Source organism: Cyprinus carpio, chromosome A19 (genome assembly GCF_018340385.1).
Source record: "Cyprinus carpio isolate SPL01 chromosome A19, ASM1834038v1, whole genome shotgun sequence".
Classification (NCBI taxonomy): domain Eukaryota; kingdom Metazoa; phylum Chordata; class Actinopteri; order Cypriniformes; family Cyprinidae; genus Cyprinus; species Cyprinus carpio.
In genome coordinates, this window is record NC_056590.1 from 10,707,266 (window position 1) to 10,734,304 (window position 27,039).

General features: G+C 36.1%; 1 protein-coding gene across 5 annotated transcripts; it reads right to left on the reverse strand.

Moving 5' to 3' along the window:
- Positions 1 to 911: 911 nt before the first annotated feature.
- LOC109047767 (nuclear GTPase SLIP-GC-like) lies at positions 912 to 26,507 on the reverse strand. 5 transcript variants are annotated; one of them, XM_042776360.1, is made up of 20 exons: positions 26,364 to 26,481; positions 22,971 to 23,132; positions 9,827 to 9,927; positions 9,698 to 9,730; positions 9,561 to 9,623; positions 8,432 to 8,697; positions 7,891 to 8,106; positions 7,607 to 7,801; positions 5,683 to 5,861; positions 5,549 to 5,588; positions 5,123 to 5,206; positions 4,942 to 5,035; positions 4,691 to 4,827; positions 4,434 to 4,607; positions 4,177 to 4,334; positions 3,642 to 3,765; positions 2,852 to 2,960; positions 2,410 to 2,543; positions 2,238 to 2,322; positions 912 to 2,135 (listed from the first exon to the last, which is right to left on the reverse strand). In XM_042776360.1, exons 2-20 carry the CDS (start codon positions 23,012 to 23,014, stop codon positions 2,080 to 2,082), a joined length of 2,292 nt encoding a protein of 763 aa, XP_042632294.1. In that variant the 5' UTR covers positions 23,015 to 23,132; positions 26,364 to 26,481; the 3' UTR covers positions 912 to 2,079. The 5 variants fall into 5 exon arrangements, with proteins under 5 accessions (XP_042632294.1, XP_042632292.1, XP_042632293.1 ...); XM_042776358.1 differs by lacking the exon at positions 22,971 to 23,132 and adding an exon at positions 12,610 to 14,375 and having other exon boundaries at positions 26,364 to 26,446; XM_042776359.1 differs by lacking the exon at positions 26,364 to 26,481 and adding an exon at positions 12,610 to 14,375.
- Positions 26,508 to 27,039: the final 532 nt, after the last annotated feature.

Consider the following 27,039-nt stretch of genomic DNA (forward strand, 5'->3'; position numbering starts at 1 on the left):
TTGGACACATTACTACTTTTTTAAGTTTTTGAAAGAAGTTTCTTATGCTCATCAAGTCTTTATTCATGTAATCAAAATAAAGGGGGAAAAAACACTAATATCGTGAAATATTACAATTTAAATGAATGGATTTCTATTTTACTACACTTTAAAATATAATGTATTTTTGTGATGCAAAGCTGAATTTTCATCAGTTGTTATTTAATTTTTTTTTGTGATATTAAAGTTGAGTAATCATTCTAATTTGCTGTTTTATTATTAACGTGAGAAACAGTTGTGCTGCCAAATATTTATTTTATAACCTGATACTTTTTCCAGGATTTACTGGTTTAAAAAAAACAACAACAAAAAAAACTTTTTTTTTAAACAATTTATAAGTCTTTACTACCACTTTACAATAAATGTAACACATTACATTTTTTTAAAATATATTTTTGATCAAATAAATGCAGGCTTAGGCATGGGCAGGATTTCCCTTTCCTATTTAATCAATACTGACTACAGATATAATCATGTTATTAATATTAATAATATGATATGTATTGCAGTGTAACTTTAAATATGCACTATATAAACTGAAGTGAAAACAATCATCTACTAGGAATGTAATTATTCACTCAACTCACGATTCGATTCATGATTTTTTTTTTTTTTTCTAAAAATGATATTTAAGATAAATTATGAAATAAATGTATCATTTTATTATTGCTTGGGCAAAATGCTGTGAATTTATTTGTGACTATAATAATATGCTAATATAGCTCTTGCATATTATTGCTCTTTTGTTGATTTTGATTACTTCTATTGTCCTCATTTGTAAGACGCTTTGGATAAAAGCATGTGCTCACTAACAAAATTTAAATAGAAAGTAAATGTAAATAATAATACTAAATTCAATTTTAAAACAAGCCCCAAATCAAATAAATAACACAAATAAAATAAATCTCTTCATATAATTAAAATAAGGCTTTGTCTGTGCTCTGTAACTTCTACATTTTAATCATGACCCAAACAGATGCTGTGCATACATGCAACATAAGCAGTTTTTAATGTAATTTAGATTGTATAATTTAGAAATTTTGAAGCAAAAACAGAATGGTTTGACTTCAGTTTTGTGAAACTATACATAAAAATATCTGCATGAAACAGCAGACAAGCTGAATGAGAAGCAGAGTCACTCTCTGCCAGCAGGTGGTGCTTAAAGCGTTTCTCTGGTTTCTGCTGTAAACGAAGCAGCGCTGCACTTATGAACTTTAATATGCATTATACAGAGGCAAGACGAAAATAACACATACCATCTAAACTTTTCTAAAGACATGCATTCATATAAACTCCTACCCCTAAATGAATCTAGTTTAGCATCTGAACCGTTTTGAATCGTCACATATTTGAATCGGTTTTCAACCGGGTTGTGGTCAATCGTTATATCCCTATCATCTACATAGGAATATGATGCCTATCACAGCATATGAGGTCTATTCAGTATCATTCAGGAGCTTTATCAGTTGCTCGGAAGCAAATTTCCCCCCTCCATCCCCAACCCCACTTCTGTTATGTTAATAGTGTTGTCACACTAAAATATCATTAAGAACATTAATTGTATATGCTACATCGGGTTCTGTTCTGTTAACCCTAAGGGGGTTATTGCTGCTCTCCCCTCTCATTCATGACAAGTTGCATGGATGGGCAGGGAGTTTTTACCCAGAACAGAACCATACCCCCACTCCAAACTGTATGCTAAGTGTCAAACATTTGGTCCTGACAGAAATGTATTAAGGTTCTCGAAAATTAGACGGCTACGTTTTTAATGTACTTTCCATGTTTAGCTATAAAACAGTTATAATAAAAAGCAACAAATCAGTATACAGTTTGTGTATCATGCTACCCTAGCTAATATAAAACCCAAAGTTCAGAAATTTTATGAAAATGAATCTTCCACCACATAAAAATAAACACACTTAATATAAAATGTTTGCTGTAAAAAAATTGACTGAAAATGTGTTACACTTGTTACACAATTGTTATGCTTGTATGGTGATTTGTGCTGTTTCTCTTGGGCTTCTTATTGTTTGTTTAGCATCAGTCAGAGAGTTGGTCTAGAAGTCTTTCCAGCTGTTCAATCTCTCTGGAGACATCTAGAACAGATATGTAACACGATATTACATGAGGCAACGACTGAAATTACTTGACATTGCAAAAGGTTGTTTATTTGAACTTTTCTGTGGTGACATTTTTACCCATCCGTTTCTTTTTGCTGGTTTGTGATTGTGAGCATTCTATTGCTTCCTGGAGTCCACTTTCAAGAGCATTCTTTACGTCCAGCTTTACAAAGGAACGAGAAGATTCCATTTGACTTTAGTCATTGTAAAGCTGAATATATTGTCGTCTTAATGAATGTGAGATCTGTACCTTTAAGTTATTAAACATTTTTAGCACTTCCACTTTTGCTTTGTTGAACATGTCTTGTTTTATATTATCGACGGTGGATATTAACAGATCTTGCTTTATCTTCATGGATCCTGTTCCTGTCACAGCTGCAGCTTCTAAAATAAACAACACTCTGTTCATTCATTTTCTTTCTCATCAAGACACTTCAGACCAAGGAAATCAATCTATTCTTGGATGTGCGTTTTATGAATTAAATGTATTTTGTGACATACTGACCCAGACAGCAGCATAGTGTTGGCCCAGATCCGGCCCACATTTGGCCCGCATTAAATCGATGTGGGCCAGATGTGGGCCTGATCTGGGCCGAAACTGCTTGCTGTATGGGGAAAGGCTTTTCTTTTATGCAGTAAATAATTTACTTTAAATAATTGGTGATTAATTGAAACTCTTAATGTTAGTTTACGCTGATAGCAAGAAGCCATTTGATTCAAAATGGTTATTTTGATTGATGAGTAGATGTCCTTCTTCATGTCAACAATGTCTCTGTTGAGTGCTTCCTTCAGTTTGGTTTCCTTTCAAAAGGGAAAAAAACACCAAGAAGTCAGATAAATCTAGAAACATCAAGTCCCCTGCTTATTTCAGTCCTACATTAAAAGTTTGTTTGGTGTATGTCAGGGGCTATCTGGCTTATAAAAACAGTCTGCTTAATTATAAGGAATGAACATTCACATGTGGCACTTTTCCACTGTGTGGTATGACTTGGCTCAGCATGGCTCACTTCACTTTGGCTCGTTTTGCTTTTCTACTGCAGTTTAGTACCGCTTCACAGTGGGTGGAATTATAGACTGATCGTTATATTTGTGCCACAATACAGCCATTAATTTTTTCAAGTTGAATGCAATGGTCATTTAAAAAAGTTGTGTGAACAAACGATACTGCAGTGGCTGTCGCTGACTATTTAAATCTAGTGTGTTTGGTGTCTCGTGTCATAAATCCAATGATGCTGGTCTTCTCTCTTACCAATCAGAGATCTGCAGTGTTTACACGTCACACTATCAGTATATGGCTCACTTGGAACCTCAACTGAGGTGGTACTAAAAAAAGCACCGGGTACTACATACTGTAGTGAAACGCCCCCAAAAGCGAGCTGTACTAGCTAGTAGAAAAGCACCAATAGACTTCAGAAGACAGACATTGAGGATCAGGGGCAGAGTGCGACCCATTAGTGTCCCCAAGAGGACAACTGAACTCACCTCTATTTCGATGAAGTTCTGAATGTAATGTAGTATGTCACAGCTGGGGTAAGCAGAGTCACTTTGGATGATACTGAATTTATCAATCTGTTCCTGCACTGACTTCCCTGTTTTCCCGGTCACACTGCAGCCAAAAACAAATTCATTCATCAATTTAGAGTTTATTTTAAAACTATTAGTCGGACAGAATATAGTTGTAATTCTTGATTTATAATCTGAGAATTACTGAAAGGAAATAATGATGGGAAAGAACACACAAAGTTTGCTACTGTTTAACATATGCTGCTGTCATATGACAAATTAACAAAAAATCAGAAAGCACTTGGGAGGTGAGCAAATCATTTATTTTTCCTTTACAGAGTGTATGCACCAATTTAATGATAATAATTTGTAAACAATGTTATAAATTAACAACAATGTTATTTAAAAGTACTTAACCATAACTTTACTTGATCACGTTAATGCAGGAGTTTATTTAATTGCATTTCAACTCCACAAAGAGAGGCTAGAAAAGGAATGATAAAACAGAACTTACGGAAAAATTTTAAGGAAATCCTCATCAATGTATTTGTGCAAATACTTGGCCAATGTTTTGTTCAGGTCTAGAACTACATCCCAATTTTTTGACCAATAGCATCCGTAGTTTTTGCACAATGCTCCAAGGATTTTATGGAACCCCCTTCCATCTTTATTCTGAGTAACGAAAAGAAACCCCCCCGCCACACACACACAAAAACACTGTTACAAGGACAAGAAAACAGATATTATGCAAAACATTTGAATCACACTCACAGGTGCTATCATTGCCTTTGTGGAAGCAACACAAAATTGCACAGATTCTTCCACTCCCTTTGAGAGATGCTGCTCCAGTTCATTATAAATGCTGTCAAAATATTTGTCCAGTTCAATTAGTGAACTCCTTAGGTTCTCTTCAAATTTGTTGCGGATGTTGACTTTCATTTCAATCTAAAACACATCCATACAACAGCAGTGAATTACCGAATAATACACAATGGCAGCATTCTGAAGATTCTATTTCTGACTCATACCGTTTTCTTGTCTGGATCCAGCTGGCCACTTTGAATTAAGAGCAATGTTCCCTTTACTTTATTGACATAATCTTTAGTCAGTTCTCTGTTAATGCTCTTGTTAAGATTCCTCAGATCATCCTGCAACTTTGGGATTTCTATAAATAAACACAAGGATGTGATTTGGACTTATTTTTATCAGTGTTTTTATTTTTGTGGTCATGAATAAATAAAGTGGTAAAATTAAAGTAGTAGTAGAGAGGATAGTTTACCTGTTTCACTTGATTCCAGATTTAAATTGTGGTCAAAGAATGCATCAGAACTTACAGTAAAAACTTGAAACTGATTGTCAGTAATGAATATTTTCTAAAAATAAAATAAAATAAAATAAAAACATCAATAGAGTTTTTAAAATGGTAATGATAACAAAGAAAATTAGGAAAGAATTAATACCTTGATTTCAGAATTTTCAAACTTTTCTTTGACTCTTGTCTTGGCATGATCATTTCTATGAAGTATGCATGCCTTTTTCTGATCCTAAAGAATAATTAAAAACAAAATAAACACACACACACACACACACACACACACACACACACACACACACACACGTATGTATGTTTGTATGCATGAATATAGGTCTATTGTAAAATGTGATTCATGGGTTGATTATGTACTATACAGATTCTTCTTTTCATCTCAGTAAATTATTATATTCATTAAATTGCAGTTACAGTTATATGAGCTCTCACTGACATAAGTAAAACCAACACTACAGACTTACAGGGGAAACTGACAGCTAAATTAGATACTGGTCTATGAAAACAAAGGGGCCATACTACAGAAACACTGCTAGTATAGTCCGTCTACATTGCAAACCTTGTCTTCTGAGATTTGGTCTCTTGGGAGCCTTGCAGATCTGAAAAAGAATAATAAAAAGTTGTGTTGCATGCTTTAGACTCAGAATTAGACAACTTCCCAGCCCTTCATTTCCTATAATATTCACAAAATACCTAATATACGCTGCTGTATTGATTTCATCAGTCTTTGTACAGATGAAGTTGATCCTTTTGCATTTTCCTCCTGGTCCCAGTTCTTCAATGCAGTGCTTTAATATCCCCCAGGGGTCTCTGTCTGTGATTGCTCGATTGATAGCACTTACAATCCACACAGAAGAGCACTCTCTCAGTTTCTACAGGATTTAAAATAGGGAGTTAAGAGCAGGGCAAGTTCTAGACATTTGGAAGCCCTAGGCAAAATTCTTGTTGGAGGCCCCTACCCCAATAAAAAGCATTGCTAACCTTTTTATTTATACATTTCATTCTAAATTTTGTATATTTTTTACAGTAACAGTACCAGTCAAAAGACTGGACACATTACTATTTTTTTATGTTTTTGAAAGAAGTCTCTTATGCTCACCAAGCCTGCATTTATTTGATCAAAAAAGGAAAAAGAAAAAAAAACAGTAATACTGTGGAATATTATTATGATTTAAAATAATGTTTTTCTATTTTACTACATTTTAAAACAATCTATTTCTTTGATGCAAAGCTGAATTTTCATCAGTCATTACCCCAGTCTTCAGTGTCACATGACCATTCAAAAATTATTCTAATATGCTGATTTATTATCAATGTTGGAAACAGTTTTGCTGCGTAATATTTATTTTATAACCTGTGATACTTTTTTCAGGATTTTTTGATGAATAAAAAATTGTTAAAAAAAATCCAATAAATCCAATTGTCCAATAAACTAATAAAAAATATATATGTAAGTCTTTACTATCAGTTTTTATAATTTTAACGCATCCTTTAACTGTTTTTTTCCCTGTATTTTTTTTATTAAATTAATGCAGGCTTACTGAGCATAAGAGACTTCTTTTAAAAATATAAAAAAATAGCAATGTGTCCAAATTTTGACAGGTAGTCTACTGTATATAGCTACATAATCAAACTTTATCTAAGGTAATCTCTTTTTGTTTTTTGAGGATCTTATTACATACATGATATTATTATTATTATTATTATTATTATTATGCAGTAATTTGTTCAGTAATTTATTCACAGTTCCTAAATACCACTTCAGTAAATGAACATCAGTGATGTAACTGCGACGTCTACTACCAGCACTGGTAACAAGTGGATGGAAATGGATAAAATCCATGGAATAAGAGAAAAAAATGGATTGTGCTTTTGGATGTCAGGATCAGGAATGGAAATAATTTTTTATAGAATACTGTTGTCAAAGACGCCATTTGAAGCTAAACACAGTCCTTTAAATGGACAGACTATGGATGAAACCTGCTATGATTACCCTACTTTTAAAGCATACATTTTATTTAAACAATAGGTCTTCATAATATTCACATGTGCAGTTCATAGGGAAATTAGCCCTAGAGTTTCAGAATAAAATAGACTACAATTTAAACCTATAACATTAACCTATTTTACCTCTCACTTATATATCGATTTATATATCGTCCCTCATATAAATGCAGGATTCACTTTCAAAATATCTTGTTTGCAATCAGGGTTAGTTCAAGTAAGCAGTTGCTTAGCTTATATCCACCGCCTCGATGTCAGGCAAGTATTTTAATTTAAAAAAATCGGTCCTCTTCATAACATAAGGATCACGTCCAACATATGTTGTGATTTTTTGTTTATAGCTTTCTCTTGCAATAGTGTCTAAACCAATACAGTACAGACTTTCCTCCATCTCCTCCATTATGCTTTTTCACTTCCTGCCCTCCATCTGAATTTCGCGCATCATCAGAATCATGTGATTGCAAACAAGCTATTGCCTGCTTCACCTATAGACAGCGCCGACCCTGGTTAGTAGACATAGCTATGTTTCACAGTGGCACAATAGATTTATTGTGTGGTTCTACAATGTATATGGCAAAATGTTTCTTTGTAAAGAGCATAGAAATATATTTACAGATTTCCACAGGTCATCTCTAATCTTGTTGCAGTCTCCAGTCCCAGGAAGATCAAGAAGCACAATGTGTTCCAGGAGTTCACGACAGTCTGGTATCATGATCGTCACACTTTTCACAAGCGGCCAGTACCAGCCACCAGAACTTGACTCACTGTGTTGTATGTAACTGGCAACATCGTTGGTAAATTCAGAAAGCTGTTGAGATAATAAATTGCTTTGTTTTACTTTGATGAAAAGCAAATTAACAATGTATGTTAAATATTAAACAGTCTCTTGAAACTTACATTACTGCTTGAGATTATTTTCTTACTGACAGACAAATAAGTTTTAATCTCAGCAAATCTTTCATCATTCTTGAGCTCTTCTAACGTTTTCTGGTCTGCATCAACTCCATACAGCGCAGTGATCTTTTCTACAGCAATTTCAAACAAGTCATCATTCCTGTCCTCACTTTCATCTTTTATATTTCGGAAAAGATCTTTGAGCTCGTTCTCCCATTCCTGCAGAGGTATACAGCACACAGTATAGAGAAAAATAAGGCTTTGTTCCATTCCCTACAGCAGTGATCCTCAAATATGGCTCACGAGATCCACTTTCCTGCAGAGTATAGCTCTAACACTAATCAAACACACTTGAGTTTGCTAATCAATGTCTTCAGGATCATTAGAAAATCACAGATAGGTTTGTTTGATTAGGGTTGGACCTAAACTCTGCAGGAAAGTGGATCTCACAAGCCAGATTTGAGGATCACTGCCCTACAGTCTGATTAATTTACATATTTATAAAGAACTATAATTAAAGGCATGGGAGGATAAATGAGGAAACCTCTTGAGAAAAGAGTTCGATCTCTGCTTTGTAGTTGGAGTCATTCAGATTGGCTTCCACCTGAGTAACAACAGCTGTACAGGCACCAAAACAACCAGACGGTAAGAGATCCTTTTTCCCCAAGATTGCACTTAAAAGGGAGCTCTTTCCTTCTCCTGATTTTCCAAAAATCCCTATGGTTGCTTTCTTCCTGCTGCCTATATTGATTTGATTGGAGTTTTTAGTGACTCTTTTCAGAATTTGTCTAGCATCCTCCGTGATCATATCTGTGTACAACAAAGAAGAGAATTACACAGGCATGTTCTATGTTTGAGATACTGGAATATGATATATGACAAATGATTTTGAAAATGGGTGGATGCGACATTCCAACTCCAACTTTTTTTAAAATGCACCTAATAAAACAACTAAGTTGACCAAAGTGCTGTACAGTAAGTTCAATTAAAAGAATAGCAAATAATAAATAACCATGAAAAATCATCAATACACAACATACAAGACAGACCCAAAAGGGTAACTACAGCGACAATACCTCATCACTCATCCCTGATCAAAGGCTAATGAAAAAAATTTTTTTTAACTGCTTCTTAAATTCATTAAAGGAACACTCTCAACCTTTTTTTTTTGAAAATAGGTAAATATTCCAACTACCCTAGAGCTAAACAGTTGGGTTTTACTGTTCTTGAATCCATTCAGCTGATCTCCGGGCCTGGTGGTAGCACTTTTAGCTTAGCTTAGCATAGATCATTGAATCTGATTAGACCGTTAGCATCTCGCTCAAAAATGACCAAAGAGTTTTTATATTTTTCCTATTTAAAACTTGACTCTTCTGTAGTTAGATTGTGTACTAAGACCGACGAAAAATGAAAAGTTAATAATCAAGGAACTTTGCTGCTGTACCATGGGTGCAGCAGGAGCAGTGATATTACACAGCACCTCAAAATAGCCATATTGGCCTAGAAAATCACAACTTTTCATTTTCCGTCAGTCTTAGTACACAATGTAACTACAGAAGAGTTCAAGAAAAGTGGAGTGTTCCTTTTAAGAGATGATAATTATTGCAAAGACACTGGCAAACTGTTCCAAAGCATAAGAAATTTAGAGGTGGACAGAGTTAGATTTTACTTGCCTGTTGTCAGTGGTGGCTCTATATTCGAGTGAGATGATTCATGATCTCGTTTTCTTTTAGTACCTATCAGAGAATTAATTACCATTCATTATTTGTTCTTAAATCACAGAGAGTACAATGATCTTTCATTTTTATACCTTGGCTAACCATTGTAGGGTCAATGGAAAGTCCTGGAGGGGAAAGAACATATTAAAGTTGATCATGTTTTTTCTTACCAATCTTGTAAGAACTTTTTTTTCTGATTATCACAAAATGAATTGTCTCACCATCAGAGCAAGTTCTAGATTGTGATGGGACAGGAAGCAGTGGAGGCTTATTCTTCTTCAATGCTTCCATCTCTTCTTCTGGGGCTCCAGAAATGGCTGATCTATAAAACAGTAAAAAATAAGATAAATGTATATATATGTGTATGTGTATATATATATATATATATATATATATATATATATATATATATATATATATATATATAAATTTGGAGAAATGACTCCCAAAATAAAATTTAAAGTCATTGTTGTGTAAAGCATCAAACAGGCATTACAAAAAGTAGGTTCAGCAAGAAATATTTTGTTTGATAAAATGTATTACATATAGCCTACTCTTTTGGACCATGTGAGTAAATGATGACAGAATTTTCATTTTTGTTTGGGTGAACTATAACTTTAATAATTTATTTTCTTAATTTTATTGTTATTACTATGAATATATGAAATTATTTCTTTAATGAAATGATACTCTAATTAATAAACTAAAACTGCCAGTAGGTGGTGGTAAATGTCTTAATGATTAAGTCATCGAGACATTTATTCATTCATTTGAGTCATTCAAATGGATAATTCATTCAGGAGTGAAGTAAATGGTTCTTTATGAATGGTTCGTTGAATCACTAGGCTTGTTCGACTTGAAGCGGATCATCACCATCAGACCAATCGGTGTGTGACATCAAAGTACCGCAAGAGCTTTAGAAAGCAGACGTCTCCTTGTGCTTTTGAATCGCTCTCGGTCTGTGCAGCACCACTTCAAAGCCAACGCGACTATGGCTAATGGTTTAACGCACCAAATGGTTCACCAAATTTGTTCAAAATATGGATTAAGAAATGAATTGTTCGGAGATGAACAGTTCCGCTTTGTCTTTATCTTCTGGTTGGGAAAATTGTAGCCTGACTACGTCAGACTTCGTACTTCTGCTCAATTTCAGTTCGCTTCTGTACTCAGTCTGAGATAGCAAACTATCTTCCAGTTTTCCTCCGGCTCCAAAACAGCCGGCCAATCAACGAACAGAGGGGCGGGCTGAGAGCTGTGATGTAGATGCTAAGTGCCGAATTGAGGACTGTAGTTTAGGTTAGGGAAATTGAAAATGACAGCGGATATGGAGACACAGGATGCTATTCGCTCTGTTGGGGAGAATATTCCCGGCATTTGCCAACTGAAGCTCGAACAAGAAGCGTGTTTGTTTCACATTTTGAATGGAGGTGAAGTTGTAGCCCTACTCCCGAGTCCCGACAGGTTTTGGGAAAAGTTAAATTTATCAACTGTTACCGATCGTTAGCGAGAAACTGGGGAGGCCAAAGTCCGGCAAGGCGATAATTGTGATTGTGAACAGCCATGTTCACTCCGGTATTTCGCTCGATGGTTTTGTTTTCGCAGCGTACCTGTGTTTACAGTGGAAGTTTGAGGTGGCTGAGACGGCGAATAACACACGTCATAACCAAACATTAAGTGATTGGCTTAAGCCAAGCTCACACTACAGGATTTTTAAAATCCTAACCGATTATGAAATCTGGATGCAGCACACACATTAGGAGAATCTTCGCAGATTATCTTCCCTCAAATCTTAAACATGCACACACTACAAGATTTGAACATCGTGGCGCATCACACACTACAAGATATCATAAAGATTATCATACCAGAGGGAGCGCCTCACGTGATCTCAAGCAGCAGTTCGTCACTGATATTTGTTTACATATGTTAGCTAGCGTGCTAGCGGCTTTCTGCACTCACCCGGTGCATTCAAAACTGAGGTGATTTCACTCCAGCGCTTCTCTTTCTCCTTGCCGTTGTGATGCGTTTTCGACACATTATACAGACTGTCGTGTTACTAAAATGTCAAGAAACAGTTTCCTCTGTCTCCACTATCCAACGGAGCCGTACATCTGCTGTTTTGCGCATTGGCTGTGAAAGTACTGACGTAATCATATAGCCATCATCATCCCGATTTAAATCCTAAATATCAAACATGTTTTTTTTTATTATGGTCTGGGCTGATTTGTTTTGTGTGAGATTGGGTGGTGAGGTGTTCGATCGGTAAACGCCTCACAATACCAGATAATCCACGCCAAACATCAGGATCGATCGAGGTGCTCGACAAGATGTTTGCTCCGATTCTCGGGAGGGGGAAATCGGGGCTAAATCGGGCTAAAAATTCTGTAGTGTGAGCCAGGCTTTATGGGTAACCAATGATATTAAACTTCAGACATCTGCTCCCCCACGAGAAAGAAAACGCTTGTCAATTATGCCCTCCCTGTCTACGAAGCAAAGCGAAGTAGCAGAGTTTGGTATTACAAGGCTAGCAAAATTATGCAAAACAGACAACATTGTGTCTAAAATAACACAATATTAACTTCTTAATGAACTGTTGAATAAGATGAGTATCACATTTACCACAGCAGATATGGTATTTCCTTATGGACATTTGTATGAGTAACAAGTCAAGTCACCTTTATGGCGCTTTATACAATACAGATTGTGTTAAAGCAGAATCAGTTATGTACACAGTTTGTCTAATAATGCTACTTCTACAACTGGGTGAGTCTCTTTAATAAGGGAACATTTGTTAACATTTCTTTGCTCCAGCTCATCACTTTTTTCTCCTAAACAAAACACAAGAACTGCAAGTCACTCTGGAATGATTGTATTTCCTAACCTGCATTTGTAAAGCATATGCTTTTATGTATATGGGAAAGGTCAGAATTTAGCAAAGATTTTAACCAGTGTGCTCAGACTACTTTCTCTGTCCAAATGTCATATCCTTTTTCATTATCCTCACCTTTCATCCACATCCATTGATTCCTTTTCATCATAGATTTTAGACTTATATTCAGTTCCATCATCCCTTTCATCTACTGCTGATTTTTCTTCTTTATTCAGAAATGTCTCCATGTACCATTTATCACAGTCCTCATCCTTACAATCGTTTCCTGAGCAGTTTAATTGAAGCAGTTTACCATTTCCTCTGGATAATATCTCCATTTCATATACATCACTAGTACTGTCCTTCACAATAGCTTTGACCTTATCTAGGTCCTCAGGTTGAAAGCAAACTATCACACTTTGTTTGAAAATAAAAATCCCAAAGTTTTCTAAATGGTCAAATAACTGTGAGGCGTAGCTTTTCAGAGCAAGTGTAATGAGTCCTGGGGTCAAAGGGCAACACTGATTCAGCACTTTGTATTTCTCCACTGAAAAATCTTCTTTTGCATCATTGAGGAGGTTTTCTATTATGAGAAGATCCTGGCTCAGAGTCGGGTTTGAATTTTTTTGCTGTTCCAGCTCATCCTTAATTTGACTTAAACTTATTAAAGCATAATGTGTTTTAGGAGTGATCATGAGAGTAGCTGAATCTTTTGGTATTCGCCCCTTTGGAAGAGACTCCATGACGTCTTCCAGTCTTCTTGCCAGAATAGTTGCAATGATGAGGAAGTCCACGTTAAAGAAGTGTTGACTATTGTCATGTTGACTTTTCACAGTTTCATTAAAGTGTTTCTCAGAGCAGTTTAATGCACCGCTGTAGATTCTGTCATAGAGCATCTTTATGTATGGAATTAGATCCTGAATGTTGTCTTTGTAGAAGGGAACTGGGATGCCGTCTGGTCTCGGTGTGTCTGACACTTGAAGAGAATTTACAGCTGACACAATGTCAACCTCACTGACTGCCTGTGAGCTTTCTTCACCCAGTAATGAACCTGTCTCATCTGTCAAAAGATGCTGTTTTAGATTCAGCCATTGGAAGACCGATTGTATCTGGCGATCTTCATGAAAAGGCATTGCAGAAATGTTTGCCTCTAAAGACACCGGCTGATGGTCTTTGTTTTCATTCATTTCTAAATCTCTTATTTCACAACTTCTGACACGCCACATACATTCTTCTGGAATGAAGAAGTAATCCAGTCTGGACGCAGGAGAGTCTTTTATGTAGTATGTATAATCCTGCTTTATGGGGTTCTTTCTTCTCCAGATATCAACCAACTGAAGAGATTTCATGAACTTCTCCACAAATAAAAGCAATTTACTATGAGTACTGTTTGTAATCTTGCTCCATTTTTTGTCAATAAATCTATTCAGAACTGTGTTGAAATCTCCACCGATCACCAGCAGCCCTGTGGTCATTGACTGCAGGTACCTTGAAAGTTTATCAAGGGTTTTTGTGTCTGTGTGATGGTTGTAAACACTAACCAGAGTGTATGGCTGACCTTTCAGTTTACATTTCAATACAACATAAGCTCCACAGTTATCTTTTTCATCGCTTATGTGTTCAAAATCTAGGCTTTTCCTCACTAGTATGGCTGTTCCCTTGCTGGAGGAGGTGTACTTTGTGTAGAAAATATACCACTCATCTTTATAGTGTTCTATAATATCTCTTACTCCAATGTGTGTCTCTTGTAAAAAAACAACGTCAGCATTTTGTAGTTCTTGAAATTTCTGATCTCTTTGTCTTTTAAGTCCATTAACATTCCAAGTGATGAAGTTTATGGTCTGTGAAGCCATTGACAGATCTGCTCTCACAGACCAAATGTCCTCAGCTTAGTAAGTTCCCTGTCAAAACAAAAAGTAACATAGGATAGGAACTTTTTGTTTTGCATTCTCAATTTTAACTGCATTCAAGGTTTACATTTAATCAGTTCATGCATTTCTTGGAAACTGAACTCAAAACCTTGTTCCAAGTACCATGGCGGTTGACATATGCACTCTATAAAGCTTCATGTTTGTACAGCATCTGCTCTATTTTTCTCAATAATTTATGAGGGATAAAATGTCCTTGTACTCTTTTAAATTATAGCTCTCTCATAAACCCCTCACACAAGTGCTTGTCAATGCTGACGTCTGTTGTTTTTGTTCCCTCTCTTTAGTTTCATTTTCTACTGTGAAACAACAGCATGGACCAGTGCTGCCACATGTGGAACAATAGATTAGTGCAAAAGCAACTTAATGCGCATACGCCAAAGTATGCACTGTTACAAATATTCTGGTGATGAAATTTGCATGAGGCACTCAGTGGTGTAGCGGACTGCACGCAGGGCATGCACTGTGGAGGGGCCCCAAGTGGTGGGGGCCCCCCAAAAGGGATGTTTGTTTTGGTTAATTTTCCTGACCGACAATTGTTAACCAGTCATTAAACGTTAACAAAATTATAATGTTAAATCTAATATAAACTAACTTAGAATGGATAAGTGTGTGAGACACATTACAAATATGCATACAGTGTACTACACCCTCGTGTACCCATAAAAACCGAAGTATACTTTGGCCTTAAAAGTGAAGTGGTGTTGCTGTCGGCTGGCTTACATCACTTCAGAATACCTACTGAGTTATTATTTCTATTTTATATATATATATATATATATATATATATATATATATATATATATATATATGTATATGTATAATAATTAATATCACACAAGCAAGACTTCTGTTTCCCATTTTTAGCATGTGTGCGCAATATACAAAAGTTATACAAAAGTTCCAAAACAAGAAGTTAACTGAGTGAGTAACATTTTTGTCACAATTTGTCTTCTTTTCAGTTTTGTAAATGAAATAGCTCCAAAGAAAGCAACAGCAGACCATGTATGTGTTTTAGAACAACACTACGGTGTTTCATTCCAGAATTAACCTGTTTTTGAACGAAATGAGTGAGCAAAAGATTTAATGATACTTTCATGAAAACGGTGGCTGCGTTTGAAACTCAATGAGTAGGTAGGCCTACTTCATTTCAATAAGCAGCCTACTTACTTAACGAGCGCTAAAAGAGTACACACTCAATAGCCTGATCGCATTAAGTATAAATGCGATCCAGACGTCATCCACCATGTTGACATTAGGTGTGTTCGACTTCATGTAGTGCTGTGCAGACTGATCGGCAAGAGTAACCACTTGCAGTCGGGACTGAAAGTGGAGACGTCAAGTCGGACACTAAGCTCATTTGAGATAAGCAAGATGCATGCCGGTTAGAAATGTGTCTGATGTCACGCCGAAGAATGGCAAAAATCTCTCACAATGATGAGTTGGCCGTGCAATCGTGTGTAGTTGCTCTCCCCTAACTGCGCTGACCAAAAGTACGACGGGAAACGATTAGTTGACGACACAGCTTAATGCTCATTGGTTCAAACAACCATGATGTTGCATTCTCTTCAAATTTTTTTTATTTTTTTTATCTGATATCAAGTGATTATGTGTTTAAATTACACATGAATATTCCCAAACACCATGACACTGCAATCTCTGTGTGAGATGTGTGATTGTTCTTATATTTCTAAAAAATTCTAAAATACACGTTTGTGGCATAGTAAAAATGGATGATAAATACATCTTTTGAGTGGAATAAATAACAAGCAGCCTACTTTGAGTGTCTTGTTCATTATATTTGTTTTCATATAAAATCAAAAGACCTGAAATTATATCATGTTTATCAGCAACACAGTGCACCCACCCCCACCCCATTCCCGGCAAAGTTTTGCATAAGGCCTCCAGAAGTCTAGGATATTTCCCAGTTTCCCTGTGCTCTGGATATCTTTTTTTGGACTGCCCATTCTGAGAATTTGCCTATTTGACTGTTCCTGATATGTTTGTGTAATTTTATCCCTTAATAAATTACTGCATCTGGATCCTCAACCTTCGTGTTCCCATGCAGTTCAAGACAGTATTAGAGAAAAACATTTATTTTAAAATGAGACTTACACCTATTTTCAATTTTGTTTTCTTCAATGAAAGGTTAGATATCTGTAAATCCTGGAGTGGGAAAATCTACACAGATTAAGCACTAGATTTCTTTAACCAACTTTATGTATGCCACTATTAACATACTGCTTTTTATATCAGAAATGGAACATAATTTATATTGAATATATTCATACAGTTTTATCCAGTTATCCTGGATTCTTGCTTGATTGCCAGAATAATTCTGTAACATTTACAGAACAACCTGCAAAAACAACAGCCCATTTTAGCCCACGATGCTACTAAAATCTGTTTTGTACCTTCAACACTGTCAGGAACTCACAGTAAGAGCCACCCAAATCATCACCCACACCTGATCCAAATCACACCCGATCCCAATCGGAGTACTGATCACCTGCACCTGCGCCATGCAATCACTCACCTGGATAAAGCCACCATCACGCCAGTATTCCGGTGTCTGGTCTACCGCCGGGGTTAACGACACCACGCAGCGGCAGACGGAGACGCTGAAGAGGGACTTCAGGAGCCTGATCGAGACGGTTCGCAGCATGACGCCCGCGGCGACGATCATCGTGTCAGGACCGCTGCCCACGTATCGACGAGGACACGAAAGGTTCAGTAGACTTTTTGCTTTAAATGAATGGTTATTGTCATGGTGTAAAGAACAGAAACTGCTCTTTGTTAATAATTGGAATCTTTTCTGGGAGCGACCTAGGCTTTTTCGCGCTGATGGCCTGCACCCCAGCAGAGTCGGAGCAGGACTGCTGTCGGACAACATCTTCAGGACTCTACGCTCCATTTGACTAGTAAGCCAATTCTCAAATAACTGCTATGATGGCTTTTGTTCTACCTGCTTAAATAGAAGTACTTGCGCTGTCCAATCTATTAAGACTGTGTCTGTTCCCCGAATAGTGAGGTCAAAATATAAATTTAATGTAGGATCTAGAAAAAATCTTATCGTGATTAAACCTGAAAAACGTAAAATAAATGAACAAAAACTATTTTTAAAGTTTGGGCTCATAAACATTAGATCACTCACACCCAAAGCAGTTATTGTAAATGAAATGATCACAGATAATAGTTTTGATGTAGCCTACTCTGCTTGACTGAAACCTGGCTAAAACCAAATGATTATATTGGTCTAAATGAGTCTACTCCATCAAACTACTGTTATAAACATGAGCCCCGTCAGACTGGTCGTGGGGGAGGTGTTGCAACAATATATAGTGATATTCTTAGTGTTACCCAGAAAACAGGATACAGGTTTAAATCATTTGAAATACTTATGCTTAATGTTACACTGTCAGATATGAAAAATAAATCTATCGTATCTCTTTCTCTGGCTACTGTGTATAGACCACCAGGGCCATATACAGAATTCCTAAAAGAATTTGGAGATTTCCTCTCAGACCTGTTGGTTACCGCTGATAAAGCGCTAATTTTCGGAGATTTTAACATTCATATTGATAATACAAATGATGCATTAGGACTTGCGTTTACTAACTTATTAAACTGTTTTGGAGTAAAGCAAAATGTCACAGGGCCCACTCATCGTTTTAATCATACGCTAGACTTAATTATATCGCATGGAATCGATATTACTGACATAGATATCGTACCTCAAAGTGATGATGTTACTGACCATTTCCTTGTATCGTGCACTCTGCGTATTAATAATAATAACTATATAGCTTCGCGTTATCGTCCGGGCAGAACTATTGTTCCAGCCACCAAAGACCGATTCGCAAATAACCTGCCTGATTTATCTCAACTGCTCTGTGTACCCATAAATACACATGAACTAGACAAAATGACTGGCAATATGGGCACTATCTTCTCTAATACATTAGAAGCTGTTGCCCCCATCAAATTGAAAAAGGTTAGAGAAAAACGTACTGTGCCATGGTACAACAGTAATACCCACGCTCTCAAGAAAGAAACTCGTAGTCTTGAGCGCAAATGGAGAAAAACTAACTTGGAAGTTTTTAGAATTGCGTGGAAAAACAGTATGTCCAGCTATAGACAGGCTCTAAAAACTGCCAGGGCCGAGCATATCCACAAACTCATAGAAAACAACCAAAAAACAACCCAAGGTTTTTATTTAGCACAGTGGCTAGATTAACAAATAACCAGACGCCACCCGATCTAAATATTCCCTCACAGTTAAATAGTAATGACTTTATGAATTTCTTCACTGATAAAATAGATAACATCAGAAATACAATAACAAATGTAGATTCTACAGCGTCTAATACTTTAGGTTTATCTATCGCACCCAAAGATAAACTGCAGTGCTTTACAACTATAGGACAGGAAGAGCTAAATAAACTTATCACTGCATCTAAAACAACAACATGTTTTATTAGATCATGTACCCACTAAATTACTGAAAGAGTTGTTACCTGTAGCAGAAAAACCGCTTCTCAATATTATTAACTCGTCGTTATCTTTAGGTCACGTCCCAAAACCATTCAAGCTGGCGGTTATTAAGCCTCTTATTAAGAAACCACAACTAGATCCTAGTGAACTGGCAAATTACAGACCCATTTCAAATCTTCCATTTATGTCTAAAATTTTAGAAAAAGTTGTGTCTGCTCAATTGTGCTCCTACCTGCAAAAAAATGATCTCTATGAAGAATTTCAGTCGGGTTTCAGGCCCCATCTTTGAAATTTTAGTGCACTTGTTAAAATTACAAATGACTTGCTTCTTGCGTCAGACCAAGGCTGCATCTCATTGCTAGTTTTACTTTATCTTAGTGCTGCGTTTGACACCATAGATCACGACATACTCAGATAGATTACAAAACTATACAGGTATCCAAGGGCAGGCTTTAAGATGGTTTAGATCCTACCTGTCCGATCGCTACCACTTTGTTTATCTAAATGGGGAGTCATCTCATTTATCACCAGTAAAATATGGAGTGCCACAAGGATCTGTCCTAGGTCCTCTGCTATTTTCAATATACATGTTGCCCCTTGGTAATATCATTAGAAAATACGGGATTAGTTTCCACTGTTATGCTGATGATACTCAACTATATATCTCAACAAGACCAGGTGAAACTTCTAAATTATCTAAGCTAACAGAGGGTGTTAAAAATGTAAAAGATTGGATGACTGACCAATAATTTTCTCCTATTAAATTCAGATAAGACAGAGATATTACTTATTGGACCAGAAAACATTACACAGAATCTCGTAGATTACAATTTGCAACTAGACGGATGTACTGTTACTTCCTCTACTGTAAAAAATCTGGGTGTTGTATTAGACAGTAACTTGTCTTTTAAAAATCATATTTCCCATGTTACAAAAACAGCATTCTTCCATCTTAGAAACATTGCCAAGGTACGAAACATGTTACCTGTTCCTGATGCAGAAAAGCTAGTTCATGCATTCATGACCTCTAGACTGGACTATTGTAATGCACTGCTAGGTGGTTGTCCTGCATCGTCAATAAACAAGCTACAGGTAGTCCAAAATGCAGCGGCTAGAGTCCTTACCAGGTCAAGAAAATATGATCATATTACCCCAATACTACAGTCTCTGCACTGGCTACCTATTAAGTTCCGTATCAGTTACAAAATATTATTACTTACTTATAAGGCCCTTAATGGCTTAGCTCCTGCGTACCTAACTAGTCTTCTACCTCGCTACAACCCATCACGATCCCTAAGGTCACAAAACGCTGGACTTTTGATAGTACCTAGGATAGCAAAGTCCACTAAAGGAGGTAGAGCTTTTTCGCATTTGGCTCCCAAACTCTGGAATAGCCTTCCTGATAATGTTCGGGGCCCAGACACACTCTCTCTGTTTAAATCTAGATTAAAAAACACACCTCTTTGGCCAAGCATTCAAATAATGCATCTCATAATTTTGGACTGCAGTTATATCTGATCAAATGTGCATTATTATTCTTTAGCTTGGGTTAAACGAATTAATTTTACTTGGCTGGAACAGCAGCTACGCTAATTATGTCTCTATTTGTTTCTCTGCTTTGCCACGGGATTTACATCCCGTGGTAACTAGGATTTACACAAGCTCCAGTCTGGATCCAGAACACCTGAGAAGAGATGATGCCAGCCCCTCAGAGGACCTCAGATGATGCTAACCCAGAGACAACATACAGAACTACCACACATTTTGCTATAAGTTTGATTGCATAATTGCTGTTAATAGTGTTAATCGTCTGTTTGTTTACGTCTTCTTATTGATTTTTCTGAACATTTCTGCTATATGCACATGAACTGACAATCACCACTGATAAGCTACTACTAAATATTGTAGAAACTTAATTTTCTGTAAAGTTGCTTTGTAATGATTTGTATCGTAAAAAGCGCTATACAAATAAACTTGAATTGAATACCGTTCACTACCCTGAACTGGTGCCCGACTAGTCTCATTTAACCTGTGATTTCTGTGTCCTCAGATTCCCCAGTGGGGATCTCCTGTGATACTCATATGCTGATATTCCAACGCTATCTCACGACCAATTCGTACGTATTTTACGAGGTGGCTAATTCGTACGAATTTGTACGATCTCACTCGTACGATTTCATACGATTTGCCTAGACCCCAGTGACGGGTAGGTTTAGGGGCGGGGCTTGGTGTAGGTAATTCGTACAAATTCATACGAATGTGCAACTCGTAAAATACGTACGATTTGGCAAAAAACGTATGAATTTGTACGAGTGTGGTCGTACGAATTTGTACGAATTAGCCACCTCGTAAAATATGTACGAATTGCCGTGAGATCGGGCTGGATATTCCTTGTGTTACTCTCCAGAGCTCTGGGATTTATCCTTACAATGACTCACCATTACATTGTCACATATCAACTTGTAAATAAACTGTTCACTTGCACTAAACCCTCTGCTTTCATCCTGGTTTGTGACACGTACAGGTGCATCTCAATAAATTAGAATGTTGTTGGAAAAGTTCATTTCAGTAATTCAATGCAAATTGTGAAACTCGTGTATTAAATAAATTCAATGCACACAGACTTAAGTAGTTTAAGTCTTTGGTTTTTTTAATTGTGATGATTTTGGCTCACATTTGACAAAAACCCACCAGTTTACCATCTCAACAAATTAGAAAAGGTTTCTTTGACAGTGGCCTTCAGTTTATCTGCATTTTTTGGTCTCGTTTCTCATTTTCCTTTTGACAATACCCCATAGATTCTTTATTAGGGTTCAGGTCTGGTGAGTTTGCTGACCAGTCAAGCACTCCAACACCATGGTCATTTAACCAACTTTTGGTGCTTTCGGCAGTGTGGGCAGGTGCCAAATCTTGCTGGAAAATGAAATCAACATCTTCAAAAAGCTGGTCAGCAGAAGGAAGCATGAAGTGGTCCAAAATTTCTTGGTAAACAGGTGCAGTGACTTTGGTTTTCAAAAAACACAATGGACCAACACCAGCAGATGACACTGCACCCCAAATCATCACAGACTGTGGAAACTTAACACTGGACTTCAAGAAACTTGTTCTATGAGCTTCTCCACCCTTCCTCCAGACTCTAGGACCTAGGTTTCCTAATAAAATATGCTCTCATCTGAAAAGAGGACTTTGAGCCACTGGGCAACAGTCCAGTTCTTCATCTCCTTAGCCCAGGTAAGACACCTCTGATGTTGTCTATGGTACAGCAAATTCCTTGACACGTCTGTGTGTGGTGGTTCTAGATGCCTTGACCCCAGCCTCAGTCCATTTCTTGTGAAGTTCGCTCACATTCTTGAATCAATTTTGCTTGACAATCCTCATAAGGCTGTGGTTCTCTTGGTTGGTTGTGCATCTTTTTCTTCCACACTTTTTCCTTCCAATCAACTTTCTGTTAACATGCTTGGATACAGCACTATGTTAACAGCCAGCTTCTTTGGCAATGAATGTTTGTGGCTTACCCTCCTTGTGAAGGGTGTCGATGATTGTCTTCTGGACAACTGTCAGATCAGCAGTCTGCTTGTGATTGTGTAGCCTAGTGCAGTGCTTCCCAAACCTGTCCTGGAGGCCCCCCTGCCCTGCTCTTTTTGTATGTCTCTTTTATCTAACACACCTGTTTCCACTCATCGGCTCATTAGTAGAGACTGCAAGAACTAAACTGGGTGTGTCTGATTAGGGAGACATATAAAATGTGCAGGGCAGGGGGGCCTCCAGGACAGGTTTGGGAAGCACTGGCCTAGTGAACCAAACTGAGAGACCATTTTGAAGGCTCAGGAAACCTTTGCAGGTGTTTTGAGTTGATTAGCTGATTGGCATATTCTAATTTGTTGAGATAGTGAATTGGTGGGTTTTTGTTAAATGTGAGCCAAAATCATCACAATTAACCAAAGACTTAAACTACTTCAGTCTGTGTGCGACATTCTAATTTATTGAGATGCACCTGTATACTGATAATTACAAAAATTACATCACCTAACCATTTTCAAATTAAGAACCATAATAACTTGAGGGAAGTGTTACCTTGGATGTCTCAGTGTAATGTCTGTGGGACAGGACACTAACATTGATTCAGCTGTCAAGTTGAACTCATATAAGAGTTCTGGTGTAATATCTTTTCTTGCACAGAATCAACTTTTGGGTGTGGACTTCTTGGTAGAACTTTGCAATATCACATGAAACACTCTGTGCCAAGAAAAGGAAAAACAAATAATTAGTGTTTATTTTTAAACTATTGCACTAAATTATTAGTTTTATCTCATTAATTACCCTTAACTGTAGAGCACCTGTCATGATCTGGTCAATGCACATCCGTTTATTCACCACACAGACTTTCACACGACACAGTACACCCTGGACTTAATATCCCATAAACCCCTGCCTAGGAACTCATTATTGAACCTCACCTGTTTCCCATCAGTGACACTATAAAGGTTGCACTCATCCACACTCACATTGCGAAGTCTTGTTTAGTTCTTTCTGGCATTTCCGAGTGGGTTTCCCTATGTCTGTTCCTTCCGTGTTTGACTTTGGATTGATTCTTTGCCACCTGCCCTGACTTTTGCCTGGTACTGTTTCTGATTTTGGATGTCCCCTGCATACCTGACGCTGTTATCTTATCATAGCCTGTTTGACTACTCTGTAAATAAAGTACTGCGCATGGATCCGAACGTCTCTGACTCACCGTTACACCACCAAAGATACAGATTTCAGGGGAAAAATGAAAGATAAACAGGAAGTGAAACAAAGGCACACTGTGTTCTTTGTCTGTTTTCCCTGTATACAAATTGTTCCCTTCAAGGGGAATTCAGTGCTGCGTTGTCAAAATCATTGTGAGATAAGTTGTTTGTATGGATCTACAATCTACTCAGGCTCACCATGCTTTTGGGAAATACAGCCCAGGTCTGTAAATGAGAATGTACTGATATAGAAAATGACCGCTTGCTTTTTCTATATGTATCTCCAAGTTTTATTTTTTTTTTCTGTGTAGAAATAATACATTTAAAAGAATAGTTCTCTCAAAAATTTGCTGAAAATGTACTCACCCTCAGACCATTTAAGTAGGTGTAGGTGAGTTTGTTTAATATTTCATAATATTTCGACTTTATTCTCGAAATATTTTGACTTTATTCTCAAAACATTTTGACTTTATTCTCGAAATATTTCGACTTTATTCTCGTAGTAGGCCTATTTCGACTTTATTCTCGTAATATTTTGACTTTCATTTCGTAATATTTTGACTTTATTCTCGAAACATTTCAACTTTATTCTCGTAATATTTCAACTTTATTCTCAAAACATTTTCGACTTTATTCTCCAAACATTTCGACTTTATTCTCAAAACATTTAGACTTTATTCTCGTAATATTTCGACTTTATTCGACTTTAAAACTTTGCTAGGTTTATGATGTTGCTAAACTTTGGAAACACGTCGTCACAGTGAAAAGGGTCCATGTTCTCTGACACATTCTTCACTGTTCCACATATCACACACTTATAACCTTTTTAAACAAATTTACACCCTTCTATGAGAAGAAAAATTTCTCACCCAAAAAAAAAAAAAAAAAAAAAAAAAAAAAAAAAAAAAAAAAAAAAAAAAAAATATATATATATATATATATATATATATATATATATATATATATACATATATATATACATATTAGGTATTGGGTAGGATTAGGGATGTAGAATATGGTCATGCAGAATGTGTATTAATAAACAGCCAATATGTTAATAATAGGCATGCTAATAAGCAACTAGTTAAAAGTGAGAATTGGTCACTACACTAAAGTGGTACCATAATGTCTATGGAAAGTTTTGAGCAATAAAGCTAAAATAACACAAAAAATACATTTTGACAAATTAAGTTTTAGAATTTTAGTTAACTATAAGCACCATATTATTTTGAAAGAAAAGTTACCTTTTATCTCTCAAGATACTTTAATCTTTGCGACTTTACGGGTCTTCTGTATGAACTAACAGCTTTTAACACTCCAAAGTCACAGGAAAACATGAATTTGCGTCATATGACCCTTTTTTTATTTTTATTTTTTTTTACATTTTTTGCTTTAGATGTACTTCGTCCTTATTTCTTGACCTCACCCCAACAGTTTCAAGGTGTGTCCTGTTTATGGTGATTAATTTGTAAATGATGAGGACAGGGTTGCTTCTGTTTAATTTTTTAAAGCCTTTTTATTTTCTCTGTCCTTTGTGTATGAGATTTAACACTAGGTTAAAGGTTCGGTTAAAATGTACAAGATTTTGGAGAGGCTATCAATAGCAAGCTACCTTTGAAAGCATGAGGCCCTCGCTGCAAATCACTCTCCAAAGCACAAAACCCTCCTCCAACACACACAAACATGCACAATGCATAGGCAGACCAGAGACTAACCAGCGACACAATGAGAGACGCCATTGGTGGAGGGTTGAATGCAATGCTGTCAGATTCATGTCTCATCCTCCAGTGAGAAAACATTACAGTACAAAGTGCATTATATTATAATAATAATGCCTTCCATTCTAGCTCTGTCTGCAAGTGCGTAATGGAAAAATTAATGGAAGTGAAATGTGACAACATGCTCCATAGGTGGGGCATATTTTAACATCTGAGGGGCATGTTGTAACTTGACCATATGACAACTTAAAATGTTATCTGATCTAATGAAGAAAAATATATATATACAAGACGAGCTAAAATGTTTTGTTAATAAAATAAAATTAACTTTTTCAAATAAAATAATGTACTTTTTTAAAGAATTAAAAATAAGCAAAGTTTGACAGCTGAACACAAAACAAACAGACCAGCCAAAATGCTTTAAATTTCTTGAAATAATAATTTCTGAACATTGACTCTTTCTCATTGTTTCTCATTAAAATTCAAGAAAGTAATTAGTGTTAATTACATTGCTAATCTCATATAATAGCATAGTTTAATAATAACCGGTTAGTCTTCCGCTAGCTAGTGAAACATTAAAAGATCTAAAATGACAAATAACAGATTAAAGATTAAAATAATATTCAACCTTTTCAATCATTTATTATAGTGTGGAAAAAACAGCAATTTCCAAAAATGATAAACTGAAATAATCATTTTAATTATAACACATCAGTTGTGTTTTTAAAGGTAAAGCCCTAAAAAAGTTTTTTTTTTTAAATATTTTATATACCCCATGTGAGTGCCTTGAATGTCTTGCTTGTCTACAAATTCTACGTTGAGCATAAAAGATAGTAGAGAGAGATAAAAATCAAAATGTTGATGTTGAATGCTCATTAGATAAATTTGTCGTAATATGTATGTATATAGTTTGTTATGGAAAACAGTAAGCTAAAGGAGTAAAGAAAATATTTTTGACAAAATAAGATTTGGAATTTTAGTTAACTTTAAGCATCTTAATAATTTGAAGAGAAAGTTACCTTTTATCTCTCAGGATAATGTCTGTAGGACAGGACACTGCCGTCGATTCAACTGTTGTGTTGAGCAGAGTAAGACGTCTGACGTTAGATATGATACACCTTTGGGTGTGGACTTCACGGAAAATGAAAGCTAGGGAAATAAAAAAAGAGAAAGAGTCTCCCTAGCACATTTTATATGACTTTTATACTTAATAAAATCAGTATCATACATATGTATTGTATGTATTGTTTTTTTTTTTTTGAAGATGTTTAATTTCAGACCACTCAGCTCCATTTTTAGGGATATTATGGACATCATCAGCAGTAGTCATTTTGTAAAATGCAAGGGTTAATAAGGAAACACATGTTGTTTGTTTTAAAGCTTGCCATTTGCCCTTAGGCAAAGTTGCGTTAAAACCAATAAAAATGAAGCATAGTCAATTTTGAATATAAGCAAAAGCTGTCATGATATTTAATTACTGAATATTAATTTGATTACTAATGACTATTTATATATATAGATGGGGCTCTAATGCCTAATGTTTTGCTAAGATTGTAAATCAGAAATTAGAAATGTAGATTTTTTTAATTATATATTTTTATAATATATAAATGCAATTTTGTTTGTTTGTTTTTGGTTTATTTGTTCAAAAAATGTGGGTTATTTTATTTTAAAAATGTGTAAATATTCGGTTTA